This window comes from Synchiropus splendidus, chromosome 16 (assembly GCF_027744825.2).
Source record: "Synchiropus splendidus isolate RoL2022-P1 chromosome 16, RoL_Sspl_1.0, whole genome shotgun sequence".
NCBI classification, from domain to species: Eukaryota; Metazoa; Chordata; class Actinopteri; order Syngnathiformes; family Callionymidae; genus Synchiropus; species Synchiropus splendidus.
Window position 1 is genome coordinate 9,216,560 of NC_071349.1, and position 23,058 is coordinate 9,239,617.

General features: G+C 44.4%; 4 protein-coding genes across 18 annotated transcripts in view; all 4 read right to left on the reverse strand.

Annotated features, from left to right (window-relative positions):
• Window positions 1-867, reverse strand: part of stard9 (StAR-related lipid transfer (START) domain containing 9) — a 29,409-nt gene extending 28,542 nt beyond the window's left edge. The window contains exon 1 of the mRNA XM_053845773.1: window positions 634-867. Within this exon, the coding sequence (XP_053701748.1) occupies window positions 634-680 (47 nt within the window). The 5' untranslated portion in view covers window positions 681-867. The remainder of the gene's footprint in view (window positions 1-633) is intronic.
• A 370-nt stretch (window positions 868-1,237) lies between these two features.
• Window positions 1,238-9,623, reverse strand: cdan1 (codanin 1). Its single transcript, XM_053845186.1, has 29 exons — window positions 9,513-9,623; window positions 8,446-9,137; window positions 8,166-8,369; window positions 8,008-8,092; window positions 7,505-7,604; window positions 6,653-6,769; window positions 6,491-6,569; window positions 6,300-6,420; window positions 6,126-6,235; window positions 5,886-5,975; window positions 5,746-5,821; window positions 5,473-5,678; window positions 5,276-5,408; window positions 5,059-5,202; window positions 4,833-4,999; window positions 4,684-4,765; window positions 4,529-4,615; window positions 4,392-4,446; window positions 4,180-4,316; window positions 4,014-4,117; window positions 3,770-3,919; window positions 3,630-3,693; window positions 3,483-3,561; window positions 3,194-3,417; window positions 3,023-3,130; window positions 2,308-2,371; window positions 1,798-1,988; window positions 1,615-1,719; window positions 1,238-1,537 (listed from the first exon to the last, which is right to left on the reverse strand). Exons 1-29 carry the CDS (start codon window positions 9,582-9,584, stop codon window positions 1,424-1,426), a joined length of 3,960 nt encoding a protein of 1,319 aa, XP_053701161.1. The 5' UTR covers window positions 9,585-9,623; the 3' UTR covers window positions 1,238-1,423.
• A 513-nt stretch (window positions 9,624-10,136) lies between these two features.
• On the reverse strand, window positions 10,137-12,944 carry rmnd1 (required for meiotic nuclear division 1 homolog). Of its 2 annotated transcripts, XM_053845465.1 has the most exons (12): window positions 12,841-12,944; window positions 12,425-12,759; window positions 12,261-12,366; window positions 12,123-12,198; window positions 11,557-11,596; window positions 11,381-11,481; window positions 11,206-11,312; window positions 11,079-11,143; window positions 10,938-11,014; window positions 10,749-10,869; window positions 10,567-10,683; window positions 10,137-10,490 (listed from the first exon to the last, which is right to left on the reverse strand). In XM_053845465.1, exons 2-12 carry the CDS (start codon window positions 12,743-12,745, stop codon window positions 10,458-10,460), a joined length of 1,164 nt encoding a protein of 387 aa, XP_053701440.1. In that variant the 5' UTR covers window positions 12,746-12,759; window positions 12,841-12,944; the 3' UTR covers window positions 10,137-10,457. The 2 variants fall into 2 exon arrangements, with proteins under 2 accessions (XP_053701440.1, XP_053701439.1); XM_053845464.1 differs by having other exon boundaries at window positions 12,425-12,929.
• A 1,084-nt stretch (window positions 12,945-14,028) lies between these two features.
• syne1b (spectrin repeat containing, nuclear envelope 1b) overlaps window positions 14,029-23,058 on the reverse strand; it is a 66,825-nt gene continuing 57,795 nt past the window's right edge. For 13 of the 14 annotated variants that reach the window (XM_053844337.1, XM_053844329.1, XM_053844336.1 and 10 more), the window contains 15 exons: window positions 22,888-23,038; window positions 22,636-22,818; window positions 22,279-22,416; window positions 22,003-22,194; window positions 21,610-21,937; window positions 21,146-21,214; window positions 20,552-20,676; window positions 20,349-20,475; window positions 20,004-20,215; window positions 19,729-19,929; window positions 19,314-19,442; window positions 18,972-19,184; window positions 18,795-18,887; window positions 17,198-17,256; window positions 14,029-14,633 (listed from right to left, as the gene is read on the reverse strand). In XM_053844337.1, coding sequence (XP_053700312.1) covers window positions 14,396-14,633; window positions 17,198-17,256; window positions 18,795-18,887; window positions 18,972-19,184; window positions 19,314-19,442; window positions 19,729-19,929; window positions 20,004-20,215; window positions 20,349-20,475; window positions 20,552-20,676; window positions 21,146-21,214; window positions 21,610-21,937; window positions 22,003-22,194; window positions 22,279-22,416; window positions 22,636-22,818; window positions 22,888-23,038 — 2,458 coding nt within the window. In that variant the 3' untranslated portion in view covers window positions 14,029-14,395. The remainder of the gene's footprint in view (window positions 14,634-17,197; window positions 17,257-18,794; window positions 18,888-18,971; window positions 19,185-19,313; window positions 19,443-19,728; window positions 19,930-20,003; window positions 20,216-20,348; window positions 20,476-20,551; window positions 20,677-21,145; window positions 21,215-21,609; window positions 21,938-22,002; window positions 22,195-22,278; window positions 22,417-22,635; window positions 22,819-22,887; window positions 23,039-23,058) is intronic. The other variant, XM_053844339.1, reaches the window with a different exon arrangement.

A 23,058-nucleotide genomic window follows, 5' to 3' on the forward strand; every position in this document is an offset into this window, starting at 1 on the left:
ATTGTGCAAAACAAGGAGTCTGGTTTGCACACCACCCTGTAAAGAAACGCTCAGCACCCTTCAGTAGCCTGAGATGTGTTTCACTAACGCATTACGCTGCAGCTATCAGGTCGTAAAGAGGCGATTTAACTTGAACTTTACGACATTGACGTGTTCATGGCTGCTCGTTAAATAGAAACTTTCCACGGCATGTGTTTGTATTTTAATGCAAATAAAGTGAAAATGGTTACTGTAACAAACACTATATATTATAGTAGTAAACTTTAAAACAAAAAAAGTTTCAAAATAGAGTGCTATTATTATTTTAGATTGAAATTTGCCCACAGTATAAGATGAATTAATGGAGTCAATATGAGCACGTACTACTCAACTGAATGAAAATATTCCGCCATAATATGTGGTCTGACGCCGATTTAATGATACAATATGAAGTATAAAACCCTTAAATCTGACAGTTGTCATTCCAGTGTTGCTGCTGCACGTTGTTTACGTTATTTAGCATGTTATTGTTACGGTGTGTAACCGGCAAAACTGACTTGCATAAGTTCGTACAATTAAAACGCCACATGATAACAATGCACTAGACAAATTGAAGTATTTGAGGAAGTGGAAAAGGAATTTTAAAAAGCGTACCGTGCGTTTGGAGGACGGACTCGAACAGCGACTTTGACGTTGGCCATGATTCCCGCTCAGCTACATCCAGAGGAGCTCATGCTAGCTGTGTGGAGCTGTTTATGTCCGAGGGAAACTCGCTCTGTGCACCGCCGTTAGAGGCATCTTCACCGCCCGGTTAGGACTCCGGTGCTATCCGCCGCGACGCTCCCGAAGTTTGTGCGGAGGAGGGAAACTTCCTGCCGGACCACTGAAGGGGAGGGGGACCCTCCTTCTACACGTCACAGGCGACTTTCTCGGGTGATGTTGGCGATACATGTCCGACTTCAGATCACAGTGAGATTATAATTTCATACTTCCATATCTGATTTTTTTAAAAGCTAATGAAAACAGTTATTATTCTCCTAATGATGACACATAAACATGAAACTTTTGAGTACACAAACCACATATTCCAGTCGATACTGTACAACAATAATAGAGTTATACATTATGCATTTATCGATTAAATGTCAGATCATGTTTTATAGGTGAGAGTAGCTAAATGAGGTGGCTGAAGTAAGTTTGAAAAATATTTCTGATTAAAATTGAAACTCTGAAATGTTCAGTCAACTGTGACCATAATTACCTTTATTATTCTTTCACTTTGGAGGTCAGCATAAAATACAGTTGCAGTAAAATCAGCGTTTTAATACAGAACTTGTTCAACATGAACAGAAACTACTAAAAATGCAGTCGTGCATTCGATAAGTTATCTGAAACATTGCATATTAAAAGGCACTTCCCAAACGTTTGGACGTACAGATGTTCATCATGTAGCGCCCTCTAGTGTTCGTTCCGACACCTGCAGCAGGTCTTTTTGATTTGGGAGTTTTAGAAAGAGTTTTGGGTTTTGTGAGGGCAGCTGGATCTTCTCCTGGCGCTCCTAAAGTGTCAGGTAGGAATCAGAGAAACGATTAATGTTGAAACAATCTGGATATTAACGATGTTATAACAACATACTGCTGGTATCAGCTGCTCTCTGAGACTCTGCCACTGAGACACGAGCTGATCACTCAGGAGTCCTCTGCTGTCAAGTAGTCCGATCAGGCACAGGTAGTTGTTCCACTGGAGGACACAAACAAACCCAGCAAAACTCGAATCAGGTGCCGTGTTTCAGCAACACAGAGAGACCAAAACCTCTACCTCAGTGTCGCTCCCTGTCAGCACTGCGGTGACCGTGACGTGTGAAAAGAGGAGGTGGAGAGGGGCGGAGGAGCAGAAGTCTTGCTCCCACAATCCAACCAGAAGTTTCAGCAGCTCACTGACCGACGGCTCGTCCCCTGAATCTCTGTCACCGGGTCCTGACACAGAGATCAGCGGTAGCTCTGCAGACACTGGTGAAAAAACAATCATTTCAATTCATTTGCTTTGTCCAGCTGTTACATATAAATCTTATTTTGTCCAAGTAAAACATTTAAATAAATATTAAATACAAGTTCAAAGACCATGCAACTCTCATTTACAAGTGATGCATTGCCCTCAGATCATATATATATATATATATATATATATATATATATATATATATATATATATATATATATATTAGATTTCTCTCGAAGACCGGTATTTAGACCGTGACATTGTCATGTCATGTAGTGCTTGCTGATACTCTTCGATGTTCTGAAATCAGAAGAAAATATCCAGTCTCACCGAGCTTGCATGCCAGCAGGACAGTTGTGTTGAGGATCATCTGGTCCGACACTGTGGTGGAGAACTGTGAATGAAGGTGACAACATTTATGCCAGACAATGAGCGTTCAGTTCAATGACGCTCAGTTTTAATACATAATCCACGTATGGTGGCAGTAGCCTGTCACTGCACTGACTTGACTGCTCCAAATCTGAGATAGCTAACAACAATTGAGGAGTTCAATTGTAAAGAAAGTGATGTCGTCCCCCCAACAGAACTGTTCATGAAATCACCTGTTGAAGCAGCTTTGAGAATTAATTTTATGGCGATACATTCATTTACACTTCACTTATATTTTCTTTGGTGTTTGAATAAAGCATATTTTCATTTTATGATATTTAGACATGGTTTTATTTTATTTATTTGATTCCGAATTTGATTCAGTTCATCAAATTTTCCCAACAGTTCGCATCGAGTGTATGTAAAAAAAAAAGTTCTTTAGTAAAATTGAGGAATATGACTTGCACCTGGTTCTGCTGTTGGATGGGATGGTCTCATGTCATTTCACAAGGTTTTGTTTGTTCACATGTAAGTAGATTAACAATGGTTAATGATCTCAAATGAAATCAAAAGTCATGATTCAGTTCTAATGAACGAGTCCCGGGCCCATTTGTTCTGGGAAAGGTGGACCCAGAGATCAAAAAGGTTAAGAACCCATGCTTTAGATGTTACAAACCTTCCTGCAGGCTAGAGTCTCTCCTGCATTTCGAATCATCACTTTAAGCTGCGAGCCTGTGGGGAGCTCCTCATCTGTCCTGGGACCCACAGCGACACTCAACACGTCCTGGAAAGCAACACCTGGTGAAGAGAATTCTCCACAACAATGTAGTGAAGGCGAGTGGTTTACTTTGATCTGAATGAGGACGTCAGAGGGAAGAAGAGCACTGTGGCTGCAGGACGGAGGGCAGGAGAGAACTTGTTCACTTCTTTGTTTCCTCTTTGGAGTGGTGTTCTGTCCTTGAGAGCCTGAGTCAAGTGGCTCTGCCACAGTGCTGGACTCTGCAGCAGTGGAGCTTCCCAGAGACTTCATGATGCGATCGTACCTGCTCTTCCACTCCCGCTGGATCACCTCTGATCAGCAACAGAAGCTTCAGAAGAATGCCAGAAGACATCAAAAGAACATGAAAACGTGATACCGTTAATTTTAGCCGACAGCCAGCTGCAGGCCTTTTTTGTCGCCAGGTGCTTAGTGATGTTCTCGGCGGTGGTCAAAACCTGAGAGGAAACGGTTGACACTTGAGAAACTCAAAAATGAAGGCGATTTTCAGCTTTGAGAAACGTACGGCAGCAGAGGTCTCATCAGGGAGCAGGATCCGGATCGCCTCCGGGCTCTTCTCACTGCAAAAACTGCACACAAGCCCAGGCCTCACTGGTTAACCAACTACTGGGGAGGTCATGCAGCAGACGGCCGTCATGCCAGTACCTCATAGCTCGGCTCAGAGCCTCCATGCCTGCCTCACACAGCTGTGTGCAGATGACATCTTTCAGTTTGACAGGATCGGACTTCGTGGACTCGAGTCCCTCCCTCAGCATCTTCTCACCCTTCTCCAACAACTCGCTGAATAAAGTAGCTCTGTTGGGCAGACATAGTGTGAACAGGTGGACGTTGACAGTGAAGGGCACACTCAGTCACAGTAGAAGAAAGTGGAGCACAAGAGGACGCCTACTTCATATGCTTGACTGCGTTGGAACCAACCCGCTCAGCGACAAACTCCACGGTGCGCCGCAGAGATGGTGGCTGGTTATGAAAGAAGGCTTCCTCTAGGTCCTCCTTAAGGATGGAAAACATTTTGTAAGCCTTGCACAGCCCCTTTACCCAACACTGATCCATACCTGGAGCTTGTGCTGGTATCGAATCAAACACGGCGGATCTCGATGCTCGGCTGAGGTGGGGGTGATTTTCCGGATGATTCCTCCGCTCTTTGACGTGCTTCCGGACACGAACGCAGCGAGGAGTTTCCGGAACTCTCCTGGAGCCACGAAGCAATTCATCGAATTCATTTAAACAGAAAATATAACTAAGAATGACCATGAAAATATTTTACCCAGAAACGGACAGCAGGTGTAAAGAAGCTGCTGATCCACCAAAGGAATACAGTCCTAAAAAAGAAGAAAAAAACACTAATATATAAAAAACCAAAGATGTTCAGGATGTTATGATGACTGAAGCCAGAAGACATACAAGTCCAGACGCACTGGAGTCTTTCTCCAGCTCAGCCTTGATGGTGAACTCATTGGTAAAGAAAATGTCCTCAGGAATCACAGGGATCTACAGAGTCATATCAAGAGGCATCTGTGAAAAAGTCTGCAAGCATGAATTTCCTCTTTCATGAGTACCTGGAAGAGCCATCCCAACATGGACACCAGCAGCAGCTTGTTCAGGTAGCACATCTCCCCACAACTGCTGAGCAACAAGCTCCTGAAAAGACACGTTAGCTGCGTCACCACAAAACGTGACTTGTGTGATGGAAGAGAAAACTACACACTTGTAGAGAAGGAGCAAGGAGCCCAACACGGTTCTGTAGCAGTCCAGAAACGGGCCGATGAAGTCGAGCATGGAGAGGAACTCCACCAGCCAGGGCACAGTAAGAATAGTACGCTTCCTCCTCACACTGTTTTTCAGCACAGCACAGACATCCAGAACTGGAACGCTCTGTTTCAGAGAGGAATCATAGTGAGCCTGGGGAATGACTCACTGGGAAAAGTTGTCACCTTGCTGCGGAGAGCGATGGCGGTCTCCTGAATCTCCTTGGAGGTTTTCTCTGAAGTTTGGTACGGAAGGAACGAGATGAAGCCCATGAATTTTGCCAGAAGACGAGCGAGCAGCAGAACCGAGGTGAAGCGCTGCTTGTCATCCTGACCAGGACGGAGTTTGCTTAGATCATTCTGCTGTCGCGTGTCAACAGGCCGCCATTTTCACCATAACAACCTGCTGCTCCATGTCTCCATCTTGCTCAGGCGCGGTGTCCCCGGCAGATGTGTTACCGATCAGGATGGAGACTTCATCCAGCTGTAAGAGCTGCTGACACAAGCTGTCCTGCAGATGCTGGTTCAGCTGACAACTGGGTCAGAAGGAAAAGAATATAAATGACTAAGGGTGAGCATTAACATGAGTGTGAGTCCTACCAGCTGGCCGTCTGAAGGAAATCCCTGAAGAACTCCTGGTGGCCCGGGAAGGACGGAGGAGGGCACGGCCCCGAAACGCCCTGAGGCTGGATGAGACGCTCTTCGAGTCGCTTGAGACGGCCGAGACTTTCCGCTCCCACGATGCCCAGCAAATCAGCATCAGGCTGGTCCCCCGCGGAGCCACTCACTCTGGGGCCCTTACACATCTGCAACATATCTGGAACGTTGGCATTGCAACGTACAGAGCACAGCCCTCCTCACGCACACACCTACCTGAATGAGCTGCTTCAGGAAGAGACGGGCGAAATGGGAATGGTTTCCTGCGGACGTCAACTGACTCATCATTCCTCTGGAGAAAAAAAAAAAAAGAGGTCTCAGAACAGACCCAGCCGACATCTTATTCATGAACTTGCCTAATCCGACTCCCAAGAGCAGCATCAAAGCTCCAGGCTGGCTCCTTGTGGAAGTCCTCCCACTCTCGCAGCACCTCATAGAACATGTCCCTGAGGCAGAAGATCAAGTGTCACTTGTCTTGGACCTAATTACCAATGAGCATGCGCCATCTTTGCTCAGTCTTCTGTGCCCTTAAACTTAACAATGAAGAGTTTCCAGACCAAAAAAAATATATTCCTCAGTTCAACATAAAATAACACCTTTGTTTTTTGAAAGTGTGGAAGGCACGGTCACTGTTGAAGTTGGAGCGGTTGTCAGTCGCAGGCTGGAAGGGTACTGAGTGGATGAAAGTAGAAACTGAAGGAGAAATCTGGGGAGGAACACATGAACACATTGGTATTGAATTAGCATGCTTAAACAACATTCTGGGTTACCGTGGCAGCGCTTTGATCCTGCGCCAGAGTCAAACGGTCCCTGAAATCTGGAGCAAAAGATGCCACTCTCTCGTTCTCCGCCAGCAGACGCAGCGTGCATTTGTCTAACTGAGCGATCAGCCTGAAAAAAAGCAACTCACTTCACACTCCACGACGCACAGGTGTTGGCTTCACTATAGAGAGTAACTCACTGAAACTGATTCTCCAGGACCTGGATCGCAAAATACACACAGTTGTGTACTTGTCTTAAGTAACACCTCTCCAGGACATCTGGAGACGAAAAGGCATGGGATTGTAAGGTTTTAAAAGAAATACATAAATGGAAATTATAAAATGAATAAAAAAACAGGCACCTGCATTTGCAGCACAGAAACTGTCCTGGTCATCAGCATCATGGTTGTGAGGAGACTGAGACGTGAGAAGCTGCATCACAAAAAACAGCTCCACAAAAATGTTGGGTACCAAGTTTTCTGAAAAAAAAAAGAAGTGTTTTAGTAAAGAAAAAGTTAGACATTTGAGGGCTCTTTGTAGACATCTGCAGATCTAGATACAGTAGATATGGACTCCAGTAGACAACCGAAGACACAAAATACACAAACCTGCTCAAGTGTTGAGGCCAACTCACCAAAATTATTAAGAGCAAGACTTTGAGGGGACGAGACAGAGTCAAACGTCAGGTTTTCATCATGAAAAATAAACTTATGTGATGTTTGTTAGTTGCTGTGATGAGAAGCATAAGAACTCAAATATTTAAAAACACATGTACACAAATGGAAATAAAGCAAACTAAATAAATGTTCCATTTAGAGCTAGTCAAACACTCTGAGCAGGTGATCTTTCCCCTCTTCTCTGTGGCGAACACCACGATGAAGCTTCATTCAGAGTGCCATTATTTTTTTATTCATTTTGTACACACAACTAACCAAAACTGCTCACTTGTTTTAGAAAATGTTGTTTACTGACAAAAAGAAAAATCATTGAAATACAGTAGTGGTTTAGACAAAAAGTCCTGACTCCAACTCGAGACTAACCCTACCATCCACTATAAATGTAGTCAGTTCCGCGGCAATACAAGGACCTAAAAATATGACTATAAATTCAATAAAAGCCTTTTTCTTTGATAACACTGGTGTTTGCTACTCAGAATGGTGGCGTCTACACACACAGACACACACACAAAATAAATAAATAAATAAATAAAATACCAGAAATGCAGGTACAGTAGAGCTCTGCAAGGAGATCCAACTCAGAGGCAAAGGTGACTTTGGTTGGTTCTGGAGAAGGTCGTTGAAGATCAGGTGTATTCTTTAGGGGAAAATAAACAAGAGAGTCAGACTATTCACACAATTAAACACACTACAAAGATTCAGTGGGAAACTGGCTGAATATATGGGACTTGAACAGTGGCCTCAGTGACTATACATTTTCCAGGAGGCCAAGTACTGCAGTGAAACCCAGGGATACTTCGACCACCTGTGCTTGTCTTAACAGATATGAGTTCAACACCTGTATGCTAAAGGAACGTATAATGGTAGTGTCACATCTTACGCTTGTCTTCAACTAATCCGTGCCTATAAATATAGAAGGTTCCACCATCGAATTAATGATGAAGTTTTGAATAAAAATATAAATACATGGCGAGTGTACAAATGTAAGATATGATGTTGCCACTCATGCCTCCTCTAGACAAAAAGCATGTAAACATTACCTTAGATCCTGTCCTAAGTCCAGACTTTGTGGGCGTGCTAGGGTCTGGTTTTAGTGGAGAGCAAACCTCGTGCGCCCGTTTGGACCTGAGAAACGTGGACGAGATATTAAAGTACAAGCCAAGTTAAGAGACAAGCGTGAGGATGTTAATAAACCTACTTTTCCATCTTGAGGAGCTCTCTCTCTTCTTTGAGACTCAAAGGGCTGGTCACTATCATGGAAGACTTCTCCAGCACCCCATCGCCCACTGGTGGACTCGTGGCTTTGGTGAACGGAGTTGAAGTGAAACAGGTCTTTGGTTTAGAATGTGGTCGCTCTGCGCTCACTGGCGTGGGGTTGATTCTCCGAGAAGGTTTGGAGCTCCTGTGAGAAAGAGACACTGCTATGAAGATTATAAATACTTTGAAATATATGAAGGAAAATGTGACATGACACTTACGAAAGAGAACCAGGAGAAGCTCCAACGGGAGGGAAGTCTTCCAGGTTGTTAAAGTTAAGCTGGCCCACAGCCGGTGGTGACACCTGCTCCATGATTCTATTGAACCCTCCTCGACTTGATCTCCTCCCACCACTCTCCCACCGTCCTGCCTCATCCCCATGATGCCCCCCTCGCCCACCTCCATGTCTTAGTTGACCTCCACTAGCAGGTCCCCCACTAGTTCTCCTCCGTCCCTTTTGAGGCTGAAAGCTGGGGCTGTGCTGCTGGTCAGGAGGGGAAAGCATGTAGTCGCCGAGACTGATGCGCCCACTGGGCCGGCGGTCGGACCCGGTATGTCTGAAAGCTGGACTCGACGCTGAGGAGAAGGAGGGGCTGCTGAAGGCACTGAGGCCACTCGCACCGTGACTCGACTCCCACTCGGTTCCGGGAGACACCGCAGGCCCAGGAGAGAATAGCTGCACACGACTTGCACTCCGAGAGCCGGCGGCGCTGCCAGCTGATCTGCAGCCTCTTCGGTCGGACTCTGCATGATTGGCGGTTCTGGTCCGGCTCGGGGTCTTGGCAGGCGTGGCGGGTCCATGTGTGAGGGCTTGGCTGCTCTGATCTCGAAGGAAGTTCAGAAGAAATGGGACGAACTCCTGCTTATGAGCCGTTATGTCAACCTCACTGAAAACCAAGCGTTCACCCTCCGGCTGAAAGGGACACAAGCATGTTGTCATCAAACAATATGAATATCCGGCGGAAACTATAACTGCTCATGAACTAACTACACTTGAGTAAACTTGAGCAACACCTGGCTATCAGTGTCATAATAAAGCGTGGAGTATAATGCATTTAGCTTGAAACCAACGCGTTGAACAACAATAAATTCCAAAGTCATGATTTTCAATTCAAAACGCGTCTGAAAACAGTTGTCGATGTGGCATACATCAACTAAGCAAGTGTTAGCTGTCAGGCTAAAAGTTAAGTTTACAAACACGTGAGAGCAATGTCATCTGTTTACAAGCAATATACATAAACGCGCTGCTATCGAAGGATGCGGTCGTGTCCCGAGAGATACTACGCACCTGTTTTAACCAGTCCAAGACCTTGTTCACGTCCACTTTTCTCAGAAGCAGCGATTCCAAAAGAGCCGCCATTCTGTAGCGATTGTCAGCAGGCAGGCGGGGTCAGTGACCACGCATGCGCAATCGGATATGACGTATGAACATACGTCCGAAGCCAAATTCAGCCTGAAGTATCACTGCGAGAAATGAGACCAGTTGCCGAACGAAAAGTTTATTTGTGCAATATTATATTATTTAATATTACATAAATAATATACAGAAAATGATGTTAATCTGAACAACCATGCATTTGATTTATATGCATAGTTGTGGGCCAATAATTTGAAGGCTAAAATGCCCAGCTAACGTTCGTATTCACTAAAATAATAGGAATAAAATAACAGTAGGAATTAGTGTCAGTGCAAGTAATATAACAAAAACATTCGCTTTATGGTCACTTAAGATAATTATGGCGATCCTCAATCCAAAATGGATCAACACTTTAGAAGAACTCCCAAACTACCCGGCGGATCCATTAGAACATTTAAGGAGCTAATGTAGCATTGAATATGTTTATCCAATATAACATAAAAGGTATGTTACATTTGACACTCGAACGGTTTTCAAGTTGTCAATGCACATATTTCTTTCAGAAATACTTCGGGGTGAATTTGGTTTTGCTAGCATCACAGGTTTGTGCACATGCGTGGTCGCTGCATGTCTGCAGTGCTGCTCCAACCTCAGGAAATGTTTATATTTACAAGTTGACATAATGAAGGAAACACAAATGCTTCACATACATTTTACTTCAGACAACTTCATGTAAATAAAAACGGATTCTATAAGAACCTCACATGTATTTGACAGCACATAAACAAGTGCAAAAATGTCTTGGTGATGCTGACAGGAGTAAAAAACACAGAATTCCTTCACGATTTATGTTGTTTTTTTCTCAGCGGGACCAGTTTAGAAGATCATTCTGGCCAGTTCGAACAGAACCTGGGAGGTAAAGAAACAATACATGAGGTAATTTATTCGCTGGAACTACAAGCCACCTGCTTCAACGTCCTCGTACCTCAATAGTGATGAGGATGACGATCATCCACTCCAGCCTGAAGCTGTGCTTCTCATTCAGGTGGCTCCTCATCAGGTCCGTCAGCTGAGTGCAGTGCTCCAGCTTCTCATTCATCACCTGAAGGATTGAACCCGTGTCGGATCAGAGGTGTCGCCACACACAGGTGGAGACGTGACACTGACATTGACTCGGCGGTTGATGCTGAGGAACTGACAGGTCTTCTCATACAGCTTCTCCAAATGCTCCCGGTCCCAGTAGAAGTCCGGCGTGATCAGAAGGTCCGACCTCAGGTTGATACAGTGTCTGTGAGGAGAGAATCACCTGTCCTGATGCAACCAGTCCAAATGAAAATTACCCCTCTTAAGACGCACCTGAGGGAGAAAAGCTCTCCGATCTTCTGCATGACTTCTGCCGACGACAGCTTGACTCTTTTGCCAGACTTCAGTGTCTGGGAAGGAGAGATGACCATTAACTTCCAGTGCTTCCAGTGTGTCCGAGGAGTATAAATTCACCTCTGGTATCGACTGGATTGACTCAACGAAGTTGTCCAAAAACACCTCCCATATGGCCAGTTTGACTGAGAAGCCACAAAACAATTCAATATACATATTACAACACTTCATTTGGAATGAGTCTCACCAGACAAACTCAGCGCATTAGAGAAAGCAAACTTCTCCAGAACAGCTTCCTGGAGCTCCATTTTGTCACTTAAGAGAAAGTTTCCACACTCCAGTTTTGTGTTCCCTCTGTGGAGGGCAACACCCTGGTTAAAAAACATACACATCCGACGCACAACAACAGTGAAGTCACTTACTCCCCGAACATGTAGTTGATCTCTTCGTTCTCCCAGTGAACTAAAGCCACTTCGTACGGTTGAATCTCGTGATGCTCCAGTATTCTCAGCACCTTCTTCATCTGTGGAGGCATCGACACACTTTAGACACATTTGCAACACAGTCATGTTCAGTAGTAGGACAAACTTTTAGTCACCATTTTGTCCTCGACATTCCAGAACACCACGGAGCCTTCCCTTAAAAAAAAGGAAAATATGAACCATACAAAGAATTTGCCCTTTGAACTGCTCCAAAACACCCTCAGTTACTTGCTTTATTTAGTCCATCACTTCGAAATGCAAAATTGATGATAAAAAAAAAAGAAATACATCATGTGTCTATGGTGAATACATTTTGACGGTGCTATAAGTCATCTATCCTGCAGCGTGTATATTGACAGAGCTCTGTGATGCTACTGCGACCTGCAGTCCGACAGCGATCATTGCCTTATATTTAACAGCAAGAATGCAGATAAACACATGTAGGACAACAATAACATTATCTGCTCCCTATTTGCGAGGTCTCTGGAAGCAGCTTGGTGGTTTCTCTTTTACTTGAAGTAAGTAAAAGAAGTGTCTCCAAGTCTGCTGTAAAAAAACAAGTTTATAGTATTATATTGATATATCTTAATGACAAAATATACATTTGTCGAGCTGTTAGGGACCATGACTGGGCCCCTGTGCCTCCTCACTCTAAAGCATGCCGACGTTCTGGTTACTCTACCTGAAAAAGAATATCAGGGCGCCGTCGTCTTGCTTGGCGATGGCCTCAGTGGAAATCACCAGGACGTTGGAGGCATCTGAAAGAAAGGATTAGTTCCTGTCAGTCACGGCCGATTTGTGGCTCCAGTTCCAGCCTGACCTCGGGGCAGATCGACCTCCTGGAAGCCATTTCCGACCAGATCATGGCCGAGGGTGGGGAGGTGGTACTGGTCAGCTGTGGAGTAGGCGATGCACCGCATCATGTCCTGCAGAGAGGGAACACTTGTGAAGAAGCTCAGTCATTCGTGAAGGTCCTCCACTCACCTTGCTCTCATCCAGAGGGGGCTGGTTGCTTCTGGATGGCTGCTTTGTCCTTGGACCTTTGGGGACTCTTTTTGCAGCTGCAGGTTTCAATGTCGACTTTAGCACTGGACTCACAATGTTGGTAGAATACAGACGCTTGTGTCCACTTTTGTTTCCAGTCAAAAGTCCAGAGCTGAAGGTCGCAACAGGGTCACAAGTCCTGGGTTCCGCTCTGTAGAGGAGAGCTCGAGAGGACAAAGGAGCTGAAGCAGAGAGACAGACTGGGATCCTTTGCACCAGTTGCTGACTTCCCAGTCTGGACCACAGTGTTCGGACCAGCATCTTCTCTGGGACGCCTACAAGCAAGGCATCAAGGAGCAGCTTGAATTAAAAGTCACTTTCTAGTGAGCAACAGTAGCAGTACTGGCAAACACGACCTGTGTTTGTCGACGTCCAAACTCGTTTAAGACTTCCGAAGAGCGAGATGTTGCTGATCTTCACGCTTCTTCATCCTGACAGACGGATCTTCTGCAACTTCCTGTTTGCATGACGTCATAATCTACCCCGCGATTTGACTCGCAGGCTACATTATATCGACAAGTCTATCTTACTTCAAAAGTATGATAACATCGGATAAATGTAATAACTTTAAAAATACAATCGATTAGATTTAATGAATATTAGAGCCGAGTCAGGACAATTTCGAGGATCTGCTGGGTGGCGATCTCATTTTCCATATCGCACATTACGGATTTAATAAGTCACATTTTTTTGCGCGCTCAGCTATTAATTACGTTGCCAATATATGTTTCGTATTTATGGCACACATTAATATTTCCGAGTTAAAAACATACTTGAATCAACGGTCATAAGCGTTACCGTTTCCCTGCGAGTCAAACTTCAGGGAAAAATCGAATGCCCTTCACAAACGCGAATGTTTCTTGCGCATTTACGAGTTCGATCTGGTTTGATCGATTCCACAGATTTTGCGTTCAACATTTTGAACCAATACATGGATGGCAGTGAACGACGGATAAGTTTCATTTATTTTCATGATTTATTAATGCCGCGCTGTATGTGCACAGCGCCCCAAGAGGCGAAGCGAAAATCACCGTAAAATATTGGGAAGAAAATCTGATATACATCATGCTGCTTTATGAATAGTTATATTGGTTATTATTACTAAAAAAAATAAATAATTCATTCATGTTTTTAAATATTTGAAACACATCCTGTGGAAATAACTAAGAGACAAAATCCTTAAACAAATAAATAAAAAAGAAAATGACTGTAGATGACTTTTAAACCATTAAAAATCAATATATTGGTAAAAATGAATGGCTCCGATGTATTCCATCCCAGTGTCTTTCTAGTTAAATCCTCAAAGTCAGCTTTGTGGTTCCCTTCAAAAATCATATTTCCAAATGCAATATTTTCATCAATATTTGCTGATTTATGGGGCATTCATTTGAATAATTTAAGGTATGCGCAGAAAAACAATAACTATCATGGGAAAGGCCAAAAGCAGCGCTGTAATGTGAGCGGAGAACAAAAATAAGGCGAATATTTTCATGTTTAATCTGGTTACGTAAGCTGCAGCCAAATAAAAACACAAATGTCACAAATTAGATTTGGCATTCATAGTTTATCACAGTCGCACATGATCCCCACATTATATACATAATATCATCTTGTACTGTTAGACATCTGCAGTGACAGTAATACAAAAAATACAATAGCGTTTATATCTTATTCTCTATGTCGGTCCTTAAAAAAATAAAAGGTTTACTGAGCGCAAATGGGAGTTAAAGGTTAATCTCATGTCGGATGAATCAAACCCACCACAGAAACAGATGAGTGAGAGAAGCACATGCTAGAAAACAAGTGACGTTGTTTATAGAAACGATTGTGTTGCGAGCAGGTTCACAGTTCCTCTTCTCAGCTTTGGTGCAGGTCAGTCCAGTCGGGTCGATCGACAGGTCGGTGGCCCGGCTACACCGGCGGGGGTCCGTTGGTGTAGCTGAGCATCGGGTAGAAGGAGTGGGCGAAGTTGTTGGACTGAGCGCAGTAGTCCTCCTGGGACATGGGCAGCAGGAAGGCGGAGACCAGGATCAGGAGCAGGACCAGTTGCAGGGGCAGCACCACCCACAGGGCCCGCCTCAGGAACCAGGACCGGGGCACCTCTGCCGGCTCAGAATGGAAGGAATCGGATCCATCGGCGCTGGGACACCTGCTCAAACACACACGGCAGGACACCAGGGTTTTTTTTTTCCTCTGCATCTCACAACAACACTGATCTCACTGGAACTCTTTCCGGATCCAAACAACATGAAGGAAGGTCAAGCAGAGTGTGTCTTGCTTCAGGCAACACCAGGACAGACTGACACCTCCATGCTGACTGACACCGGGTGGAACACAGTCACACACATCTCCTCCAGACAAACATCTGACAGCTGCATTCTTCGGGGCGTTAGGGTTAGGCACAGTGGGCATGCTGCGGGTGACGTGTCGGTAAAGTTAGGACATGCCAAAGCGTCAGAGGCTGGAGCGGCTCTGGAGTCACGGCTAAAAGCTCTTCAGTTTGTTGCAGCGTGAAGCAGCACGGGTGAGAAAAAGCGCCACCAATCTTGAGCTCATGAATCCATCCAATACATGATGTAACATGGAAGCTCTTCATTGATCAGTCCAGGGCCCACCTGGTAGCCGGTCCTGGTCCTCTGCTGCCTGCGGCTCCGGGCACAGGGCGTCCTGAACTAGGACTTCCTTCTGTTAACAAGTGGGCCCTTCACTTTTGAAAAGCAAGTTGAGTTGCGTTTGTGCTTGAAAAGTGCTACATAATAGAAATCCAGTGTTTAAAACACACAGCAGATCATCTGGAGCATCTTCCAGCAGATCTTCATGACCAGTCGAGGTCAGGAATCCACCCCAGTTTGTGTGAGTCATCCACTATCTGGAGGATCTTAGTTGTCAGGTAGAAGCTGAGACGGAGGAGGACGAGCTCCGTGAGAAGCCGATGTCGAGGTGCCATTACAAACTGTTGCGCTACAATATGGGAGCGATAATGAAAGGCAAAGTCCACCGGCAACACAACTAGAATTAGCATCCAGGCCTTGCTGCTTGTTTCTTCAGGAAACACTGCTCGACCAAAAATTGCAGCAACCTTGTCTGAGCACACGCTCACTGCTGCCGTCGGACCAGGTGTGACCCCACAATCCCCACCTCTGATCTGAAGAACAAAACCTATGCATGGGAACTTGACTTTCCTCGACCTTGAGTGCTCCCTCCTTCATGTCCCAGCATGCTTTGCAGGACTAAAAGGCGCCTCTGGCCTGTTATTTGGATGTTTTTCATGGCATTAGAGATGCGTTCATGTGTGACATTACTAGTGTAGTCAGTGGGGTTGGGCTTTTGCACTATGGGTTACAGTGAAAGTGCCAGACTTCGATACATCGGGACCTGAGAACAGCCACAGGGTCTGAGGGCCTGATCTCACTTCACCTGAATGAGCTATTGTTCAAACTTCATTTTTTAGCTGTCTTTCAAACATATTTTTATGACAATTTAAATAATTCGTTTTTTCACCATCTGAATGTATTTTTCGGTGACAACTTATCAACATTCTATGCCATTTATTCATTCAATATTTGTTAGACTTCTGAACTTTAAAAAAGTTTATTTTTGAATTTTACTGGACACAAATGTTGCTTTTTTTGTGACATAATTTGTTATACATCTTTTGGACGTAAACATTTTTGTGCCCTTTATTTGTGAAATATTTGTTAGACTTCTATACTTTATATTTTTGTGAAAGTTAATTTTTTAATTTGACACAAATATAATTTATTTTTAGTCATCTGAACTTGTTCTTATTCTTATTATTGTTATTTCTAATTATTTTTGTGCCCTTTATTTATTGGATACGTGAGTCACCTGAACTTTAAAATGCTTTTTTGTTAGCTATTTTTTGTATTCTTATTTTTTTAGAACTGTACTTATTTTCAGTTATCACAGCTTATCAGAAAACATTTTTGTGCCATTTATTTTTTCCATTCATTTTAATTTAACTGAAATTAAAAATCCATAATGTGTCAACTATATTTGCGAGGCCAACAATATTAACACCTTCACACACCTCCTTTCATGCATGGAGCTGAGAGTTTTGAGGGATTCTGGAATCCTGATTCAGGAAGAGAGATTTCAGTGTAACCATTTGTGTTTGACATCAAAACACGGTGAACTTACCATCATTCTCAGCTAAAAGCTGTGAGCTATAAAACACTTGATGGGAGGGGATACTCTGATGGACTACAGCAAAGGTTTCTGGCCCCCAGCTAGGCCTCAAAAGAAAGTGTGCGGACGGATAGTGAGCAAGACGCAGCAGCAAAGGAAGAAAGATCAAACACAGGAGAGAAGGAGAGAAGTCGCTTCGGAATTGTTCATTGCAGACATGTTCTGACTCAGCAAAGTACACAGGGGAGTGTGTGTGTTCAGAGCGGCACAGGAATGTTAGGTCAAGAGATATACTCGGGGTTCACATGAGAAACTGGTTAGAGATTAAGCAGCTGGCAGGGGGAGAGGACTGCTGTCACGTCTTGTCAATCTCCTCTTGTCAAGAATAGCTCGCCTCACCAGCCTACAGAGGAGGTCTAGACGTACAGAAGATGATGGAATTCACCGTCATGAGCCGCTCGAGTGAAAGGTTTGGACAGAACCGAGGATGGAGCTGCAGCCAGCATCATGGGGCGAGTGAGTTCCATTATCTTCGGCGTGTGCTAGAAACCAACAGACAGGTACCTGTGTGGTGGACTGCTCACAGAGGGTCCAGGCTGTGACACACTACATTTGCCCCGTTGCTGTTTGCAATGAACAGGGTTTGGGGTAAAAGAAAGAAAGTTTCAGTCCAGACAAATCAAGACAAAGCCACTGAGGAAATGAAATCCTCAAATGAAAAGAACAAAATGTGTGAAGATTCTGTCAGGGAGATGGAAGCGCTTTCTGATCGGACCGGATCACTGCTTCAGTCGGAAATACATGCGTTGTCCAAGAATCAAAGGAATTATAGGGGAAAGATAAACTGAAAATGCATTTTATACATGAATAAATAAATATAAAAACGAGATATTAATAGCAGAAACATATTGCATTCACTTAAAGAAAAATAATAAACTGCTTTTGGGTGATTATTTTTCTTTTCGTTTTTAATCCTTATTATTGGTTTGTTTATAAGACTGATATTTTAATGCAAAAGTACAATCTTAATTCTAAATAAAATTACATAAATTAAATAAAAATAAAAAATGACATTCTTTTAACAGTATTTTTGTCCCTTAAACAAATTAATAATATGGAACAAAATACATGAAAATAACGTGCCTATTTAAAACCATATTTAGATTAGATCTGCCATTATTTATAATTATAATAGAGAATCTTTAAATAAAACCAAATAATATATATTATTAATATATTTTAAGCATGTAATTTCATGGTGTAATTATGGTTTTCCCAATTTTCCAATGTTTAGACTACAACATTTGACATGACATCTAAGTTGGATTCTTATATTAACATTATTTTACCGTAGTCCTGCAGTCCTTTGGCTCGACAGCCCCTAACATGACTCAGGTAAAAAGAATCGTCAAGCAAAACAAAACAGCACAAATGTCTGGAAAAACACATGAAAGAAATCTCACAAAGTTAGAAAGAGTGAAATACAAGAACAAAGAATGAAAATAATAATGGATAAATAAATAAATATAATAATAAAAAAAATCTGGAAAAAAAAGCCACAAAAACAAGAATACATTACTTACAATACATTTTTTGTTGAAGTGAATGCAATACATCTCTGTAAATAATGAATCATAATACTTATTGAAATAATTGAAGTTATTTTCATCATTATATATATATTTTTTTACACAAAGAATATTCAAAATATGATAGTTTATAGTCCCTCTAATCAACTTTTAAGTTGCAGCTGTGTCCATGAGACCTCAGGTGAAGGTCGAGGAGGTCAGGACTGATCCGATCATCATCAGACATCAGACATCATCTCAAGAGCTACTTGACTAGCGGTGAAATGTGTAGCAAACAGATATAAAGGCAGCGACATGCCAATCAGACTCAGCAACATTAAAAATGAAAAATATGAACACGTCAAATCAAATACTGTTCTCTACAGTTGAGGGAAATAAGAGGGTGAATTTGAGCTCAGCCGGATGTGTGTGTGTGTGTGTGAGTGTGTGTGGCGACCGCGGCAGTGTGAGGAGAGTCAGGAGTCAGGATCGGCCTCTGGAGTTACATCATATTTGGGATTCATGTTTGCTGTAGCACATTGCTCACAGGCACTTCTAACACAGCAGTGAGTGAAGGAGGAAGGGAATATTACCGATCGTCGTCGACTTGGGGTGCTTCTTCCAGATGCAGGACTGAGGGAGCCCGAAGTGTCCAGATCGTCGGTGGAAGACCACGAAGACAGGTCCTGACAGGTCAGACACAAAAGTCACCGGACAATTCTCATCAAACCGTATGAATCCGGTGAGTTGTTGTTGGATGAGGACGCCACCTGCTGACTGCTGGTGATATCCAGGATCTTGGCCAGCTCCCGGAGGTCTCTGGTCACCTCCTTCAGCAGCAGTTTAAGGCGGTTCCCGATGACGTGCACCTTCTCTTTGGCTTCCAGACAGTCACTTCCCTGAGAGTTGACCAGCAACTGGAGGGACATGTCCTGAAGAGAGGCCACTTTCAGCTGAGAGTCCAGAAGCTCCTGGCGGATTTGCTGTTCGGAGACACACAGACAGACACAGATAGTTTTCTGTGTTCCTGGTGACCTCATTTCCAGGTTCTACACCACCGATTTTCCAGTGACTCATTCCCTTCATGATCAGGTGATGAAAACATCAGTTACCGTGAGTGTTTTATGGTGCTGATGCAGAGTGAGGCTGTCTTGGATGGGGTCGATGGGAACCACTTCATTCCTCCTGCGATCAATGTTTTCCAGCCACAGCAGTAAACCGTGACTCATCTCGTGGAAGTCCTGTTGATCAGACATGAGATTCGTTTTACAAAATAGAGTGGTGTTGAAGGCTGCATCTTCAAGCCCAATCATTTATCATTATTACAAATACTAAATATTTTGAAGCTAATAATTGAAAATCATGAAATACAATTACATTTTAACAAGAGGAAAGCTCTACTTTTAATAAATCACAATACATCATTCTTGATTTCCATCTTGACACTGACATCTGACTGGAGCCTCGAGCATCATATCCTTAAAGTAAAGTCGATGTTGCAGTAGACAGACTCAGACCAGCACCTACCTGACACTGCATGAGCGCTTCCTGCAGCGACGACCTCCACGCGTCCAGTGAGCTGCCCATTGTGTCCCAGTGGTTGTTCATGTCTTTGAGCTTGGCCTGCAGCTCTCGGGACTCCTCCGTGTCCGAGTGCACGAACTGAGCGCTGCACAAGTTGATGGACAAGACGATGGGTTTCCACTTGTCGTACGCTTTCTGCAGCTCCTGCACACAGGCTCGACACATCAGCAGGAGCCAGCGAGACCACGAAACCCTTTGGCTTCTGACTTTAGCTTCACCTTTAGCTTTTTGATACGCAGCTCGATGTTCTGGAAGTCCATGGTTACGTCCAACCTCTGTTGCTGCTCCAGCTCTTCCTCCGTCTCCCCCAGCCAGGTCCAAACGTTGTTCAGGTCCGAGTTGAGCTGCTGCCACTGATGCTGCTCCTGTTTGGTGCGCATGTCTTTGCTGAGGTCCTGAGCCTGGAGGAGCTCCCAACGTTCGATCACCCCTGAGATCCAGGACAGAGGGAATCACTGCAGCTTTATTCCATTTTCACTCACCATCCTCATCCTCTTCAAAACAAATATGGCTGCCATGGTATGATTCAACCTAATCTGAAGAATAGTGATGCCTTTATGTACCTGACGTTTGTGACTCAGAGCTACTTGGATCAGCCAGTCCAGACACAGCATCGTCGTCCTCCTTCAGCTCGTAGCCCATCCTCTTCACCGTGTCGATGCTGCCGCGACACTCACCCAGCAGACGCATCTATCAAAGAGAAATTGCGACCACAGTTCAAAGACACGTATACGACATCTTCTTTCGAGCAACTGAAGTAACATACATAACCCATATAGGAGCCGTCCAGCTCGGCGCTGGTGGGAGTGCGACTGCGACTCCTGTCAAGCTGAAGCGAGAAACGACTGGAGTCCAGTGGGTGAACATTCGAGTCAGACGATGCAGCCTCGCCTGTGAATCAACAAGCTGATCAGTTATGAAAAACAAAAACGAGTCGGTAAAAAGCCTGTGACATCCAAAAGAGACAGAGGGCCCAGCTCAGACAGAGAGACCGGAGGCACACAACCAATGAACTTGTTTTGACTTCTGATCATCACAGTTCAGGGCGAGAGGATTGTGTGTCTGTTTCACTCCCGGTGTGAGCTGGCACCCCCACAGCACTGGGGCTGGTTAGAGTCATGCTTCGCTACACAGCAAACGAAACAAAGTAAGAAGCCACTTAATCGAAGGTTAGGCTGAATTCCATTTTGTTCTGCTCCATCTTTGACTGCCTCAAAATGGAATCGAACCTATCCTGGAGTGTTAGGAAGTGCTGCCAAGTGTTTATAGAAGTGAATGAGTGAACAGAAATAAGAGTAGAGTGAAGAGGTAGTGTCACTTCTGTGACCTCGAGCACTCGTAGCGTGCTGCTGGTGCCTACCAGTGGAAGACCTCAGTGTTTGTTCAGTTAGTTTAACAAAGGCCTCAGGGCTCTCTGGGATCACTACATCTGCAAGAAACATTGTAGAGTACAAACATTTAGAAACACTACTGTGTATCGAGGAAAAATGGCGTCTTCTGGAAGGGATACTCACAACAGGTGTCACCCACTTAGATCAGCACATAAATTCAACAAGATACAACTCTTTTATGACTAGTCATGAACTCAGTTTGAGATATTTGAACTCCAGTACCTCCACATTATTTAGAAAATATAAATCTTGAATTATTTATTTTGAAGGGCAACATTCCAAATTTAACATCAGTTATGCCTTGTGTTTCCTGTTTTATTTTGAAATGATTCACCTTTGTCTCTGCGTCAGACGTGTGTGAGTCAGGTTGCAGCAGAAGCAAGGCTGTGGGTGGGTGAGACTGCTTTGTGATATGGGCTGTGCAGACACTCACCTGACATGGCAGATGCTGGTCGCTGCAGGAAGTCGCCCTCCTCACTCTGCTGCTCTCTCAGCGCTCTGCTCGCGCTCTCCAACCCACGGCTCAAGTCGTAGTCGTGGTCCCACTCCAGAGGGATGGAGTCCACGCTCGCAGGAGTGTCTCGGCCCGAGCGCTCCGTCCGGAACTGAGCGGCCAGAGAGGCCGAGCGTCCAGAGGACGGCAGGGGTGACAAGAACCCATCCCCTAATCGCTCGCTCCACCCAAGGTTGGACAGATCCCCAGGCTCGTCCAGCTCCAGCTCACGGTCCGAGAAGGACACCTCAGTGTCATCATCAGCAAGCTGGAGTGAGTCATCAGTGAGAAAAATATTCTCGAAAGAGAGACCAGATATCTGCCCTGACTTACAGGCAGGTGGATGAGCTTCTTGTAATAGCGCTCCACTCGACCAAAGACCTCCTGACAGTAGCGCTGTAGCTCCTCCAGGTCTTCCTCAATGACTGCAGCATCCAGTGGCTCGCTCTTCTCAATCAGAGCCTCTCCTTGGTGGAAGATGTGCTCGATCTTGGCAGTGGTCAGAGAGATCTCCTGTTGGAAGGACTGGGCAAGAGGAACATTTCCAGGATTACAAACCCATGAAAGCCAGGGAGCGGCAGTAGAAGAATGACGGTCAGACATTCCTACCCTAAGTTGTTTGATCTTGGCCTGGATGTCGCACTCGGAGAAATGCTCAATGTTGGTCAGCTGGAGGTCCATCTCGGTCAGCCACACCAGGATATTGTCTCTGGCAGTCTCAAACTCTTCTCGCTGACTGATGAAGTGCTGTGTGTTTCGACATGTTAGAACAAGGTCAGCACACCACAAAACAAGAAGATAACACAACATAAACATTTAAAAATGAATGATAAAAAAGCAAAACAGAGTGAGTTATGGAGTTTGTCATATTTATGAAGCTAATGCTACAGTTAATGTGTTTTTTGTGTTATTTCCGTGACACTGGTGGCAGGTATAAACGCACAGCTGCATTGAAAACACTTGTACCTTCAGTCTGCGCAGGATTGAAACCACCCTCTTCTGCAGGTTGTCCCAGCGCTGATTGGCGCTGTGGGCCATCTCTTTGAGGCGACAGGACGAGTCTGTGCGGTTTTCTCTGGCGAGGCGGCGATACTGCTTGTTGATCAACTCCAGCTGGGTCAGACTCTCATGGACCTGTCTCTGGAAGGTCTTTAAATAACACACACTTAGAAGTACAGTCTCACTGGAAACATCAGCGAAGTTTATTTCTATCCCTACCTCAAATTTTTTCAGCTCCTCTTTAGCAATGGTGTACAAAACTCCAGAGGAGTTGGGCAGCGCAGCGGTCTTCTCCGAAGTGGCCAGCCACTCCTCAAACTTTGAGAAGTCATCAAGAAACTTCTGCCACAATCGCCAAGTCTCCTCGATCCTGAAGGATAGAGCGAGTTA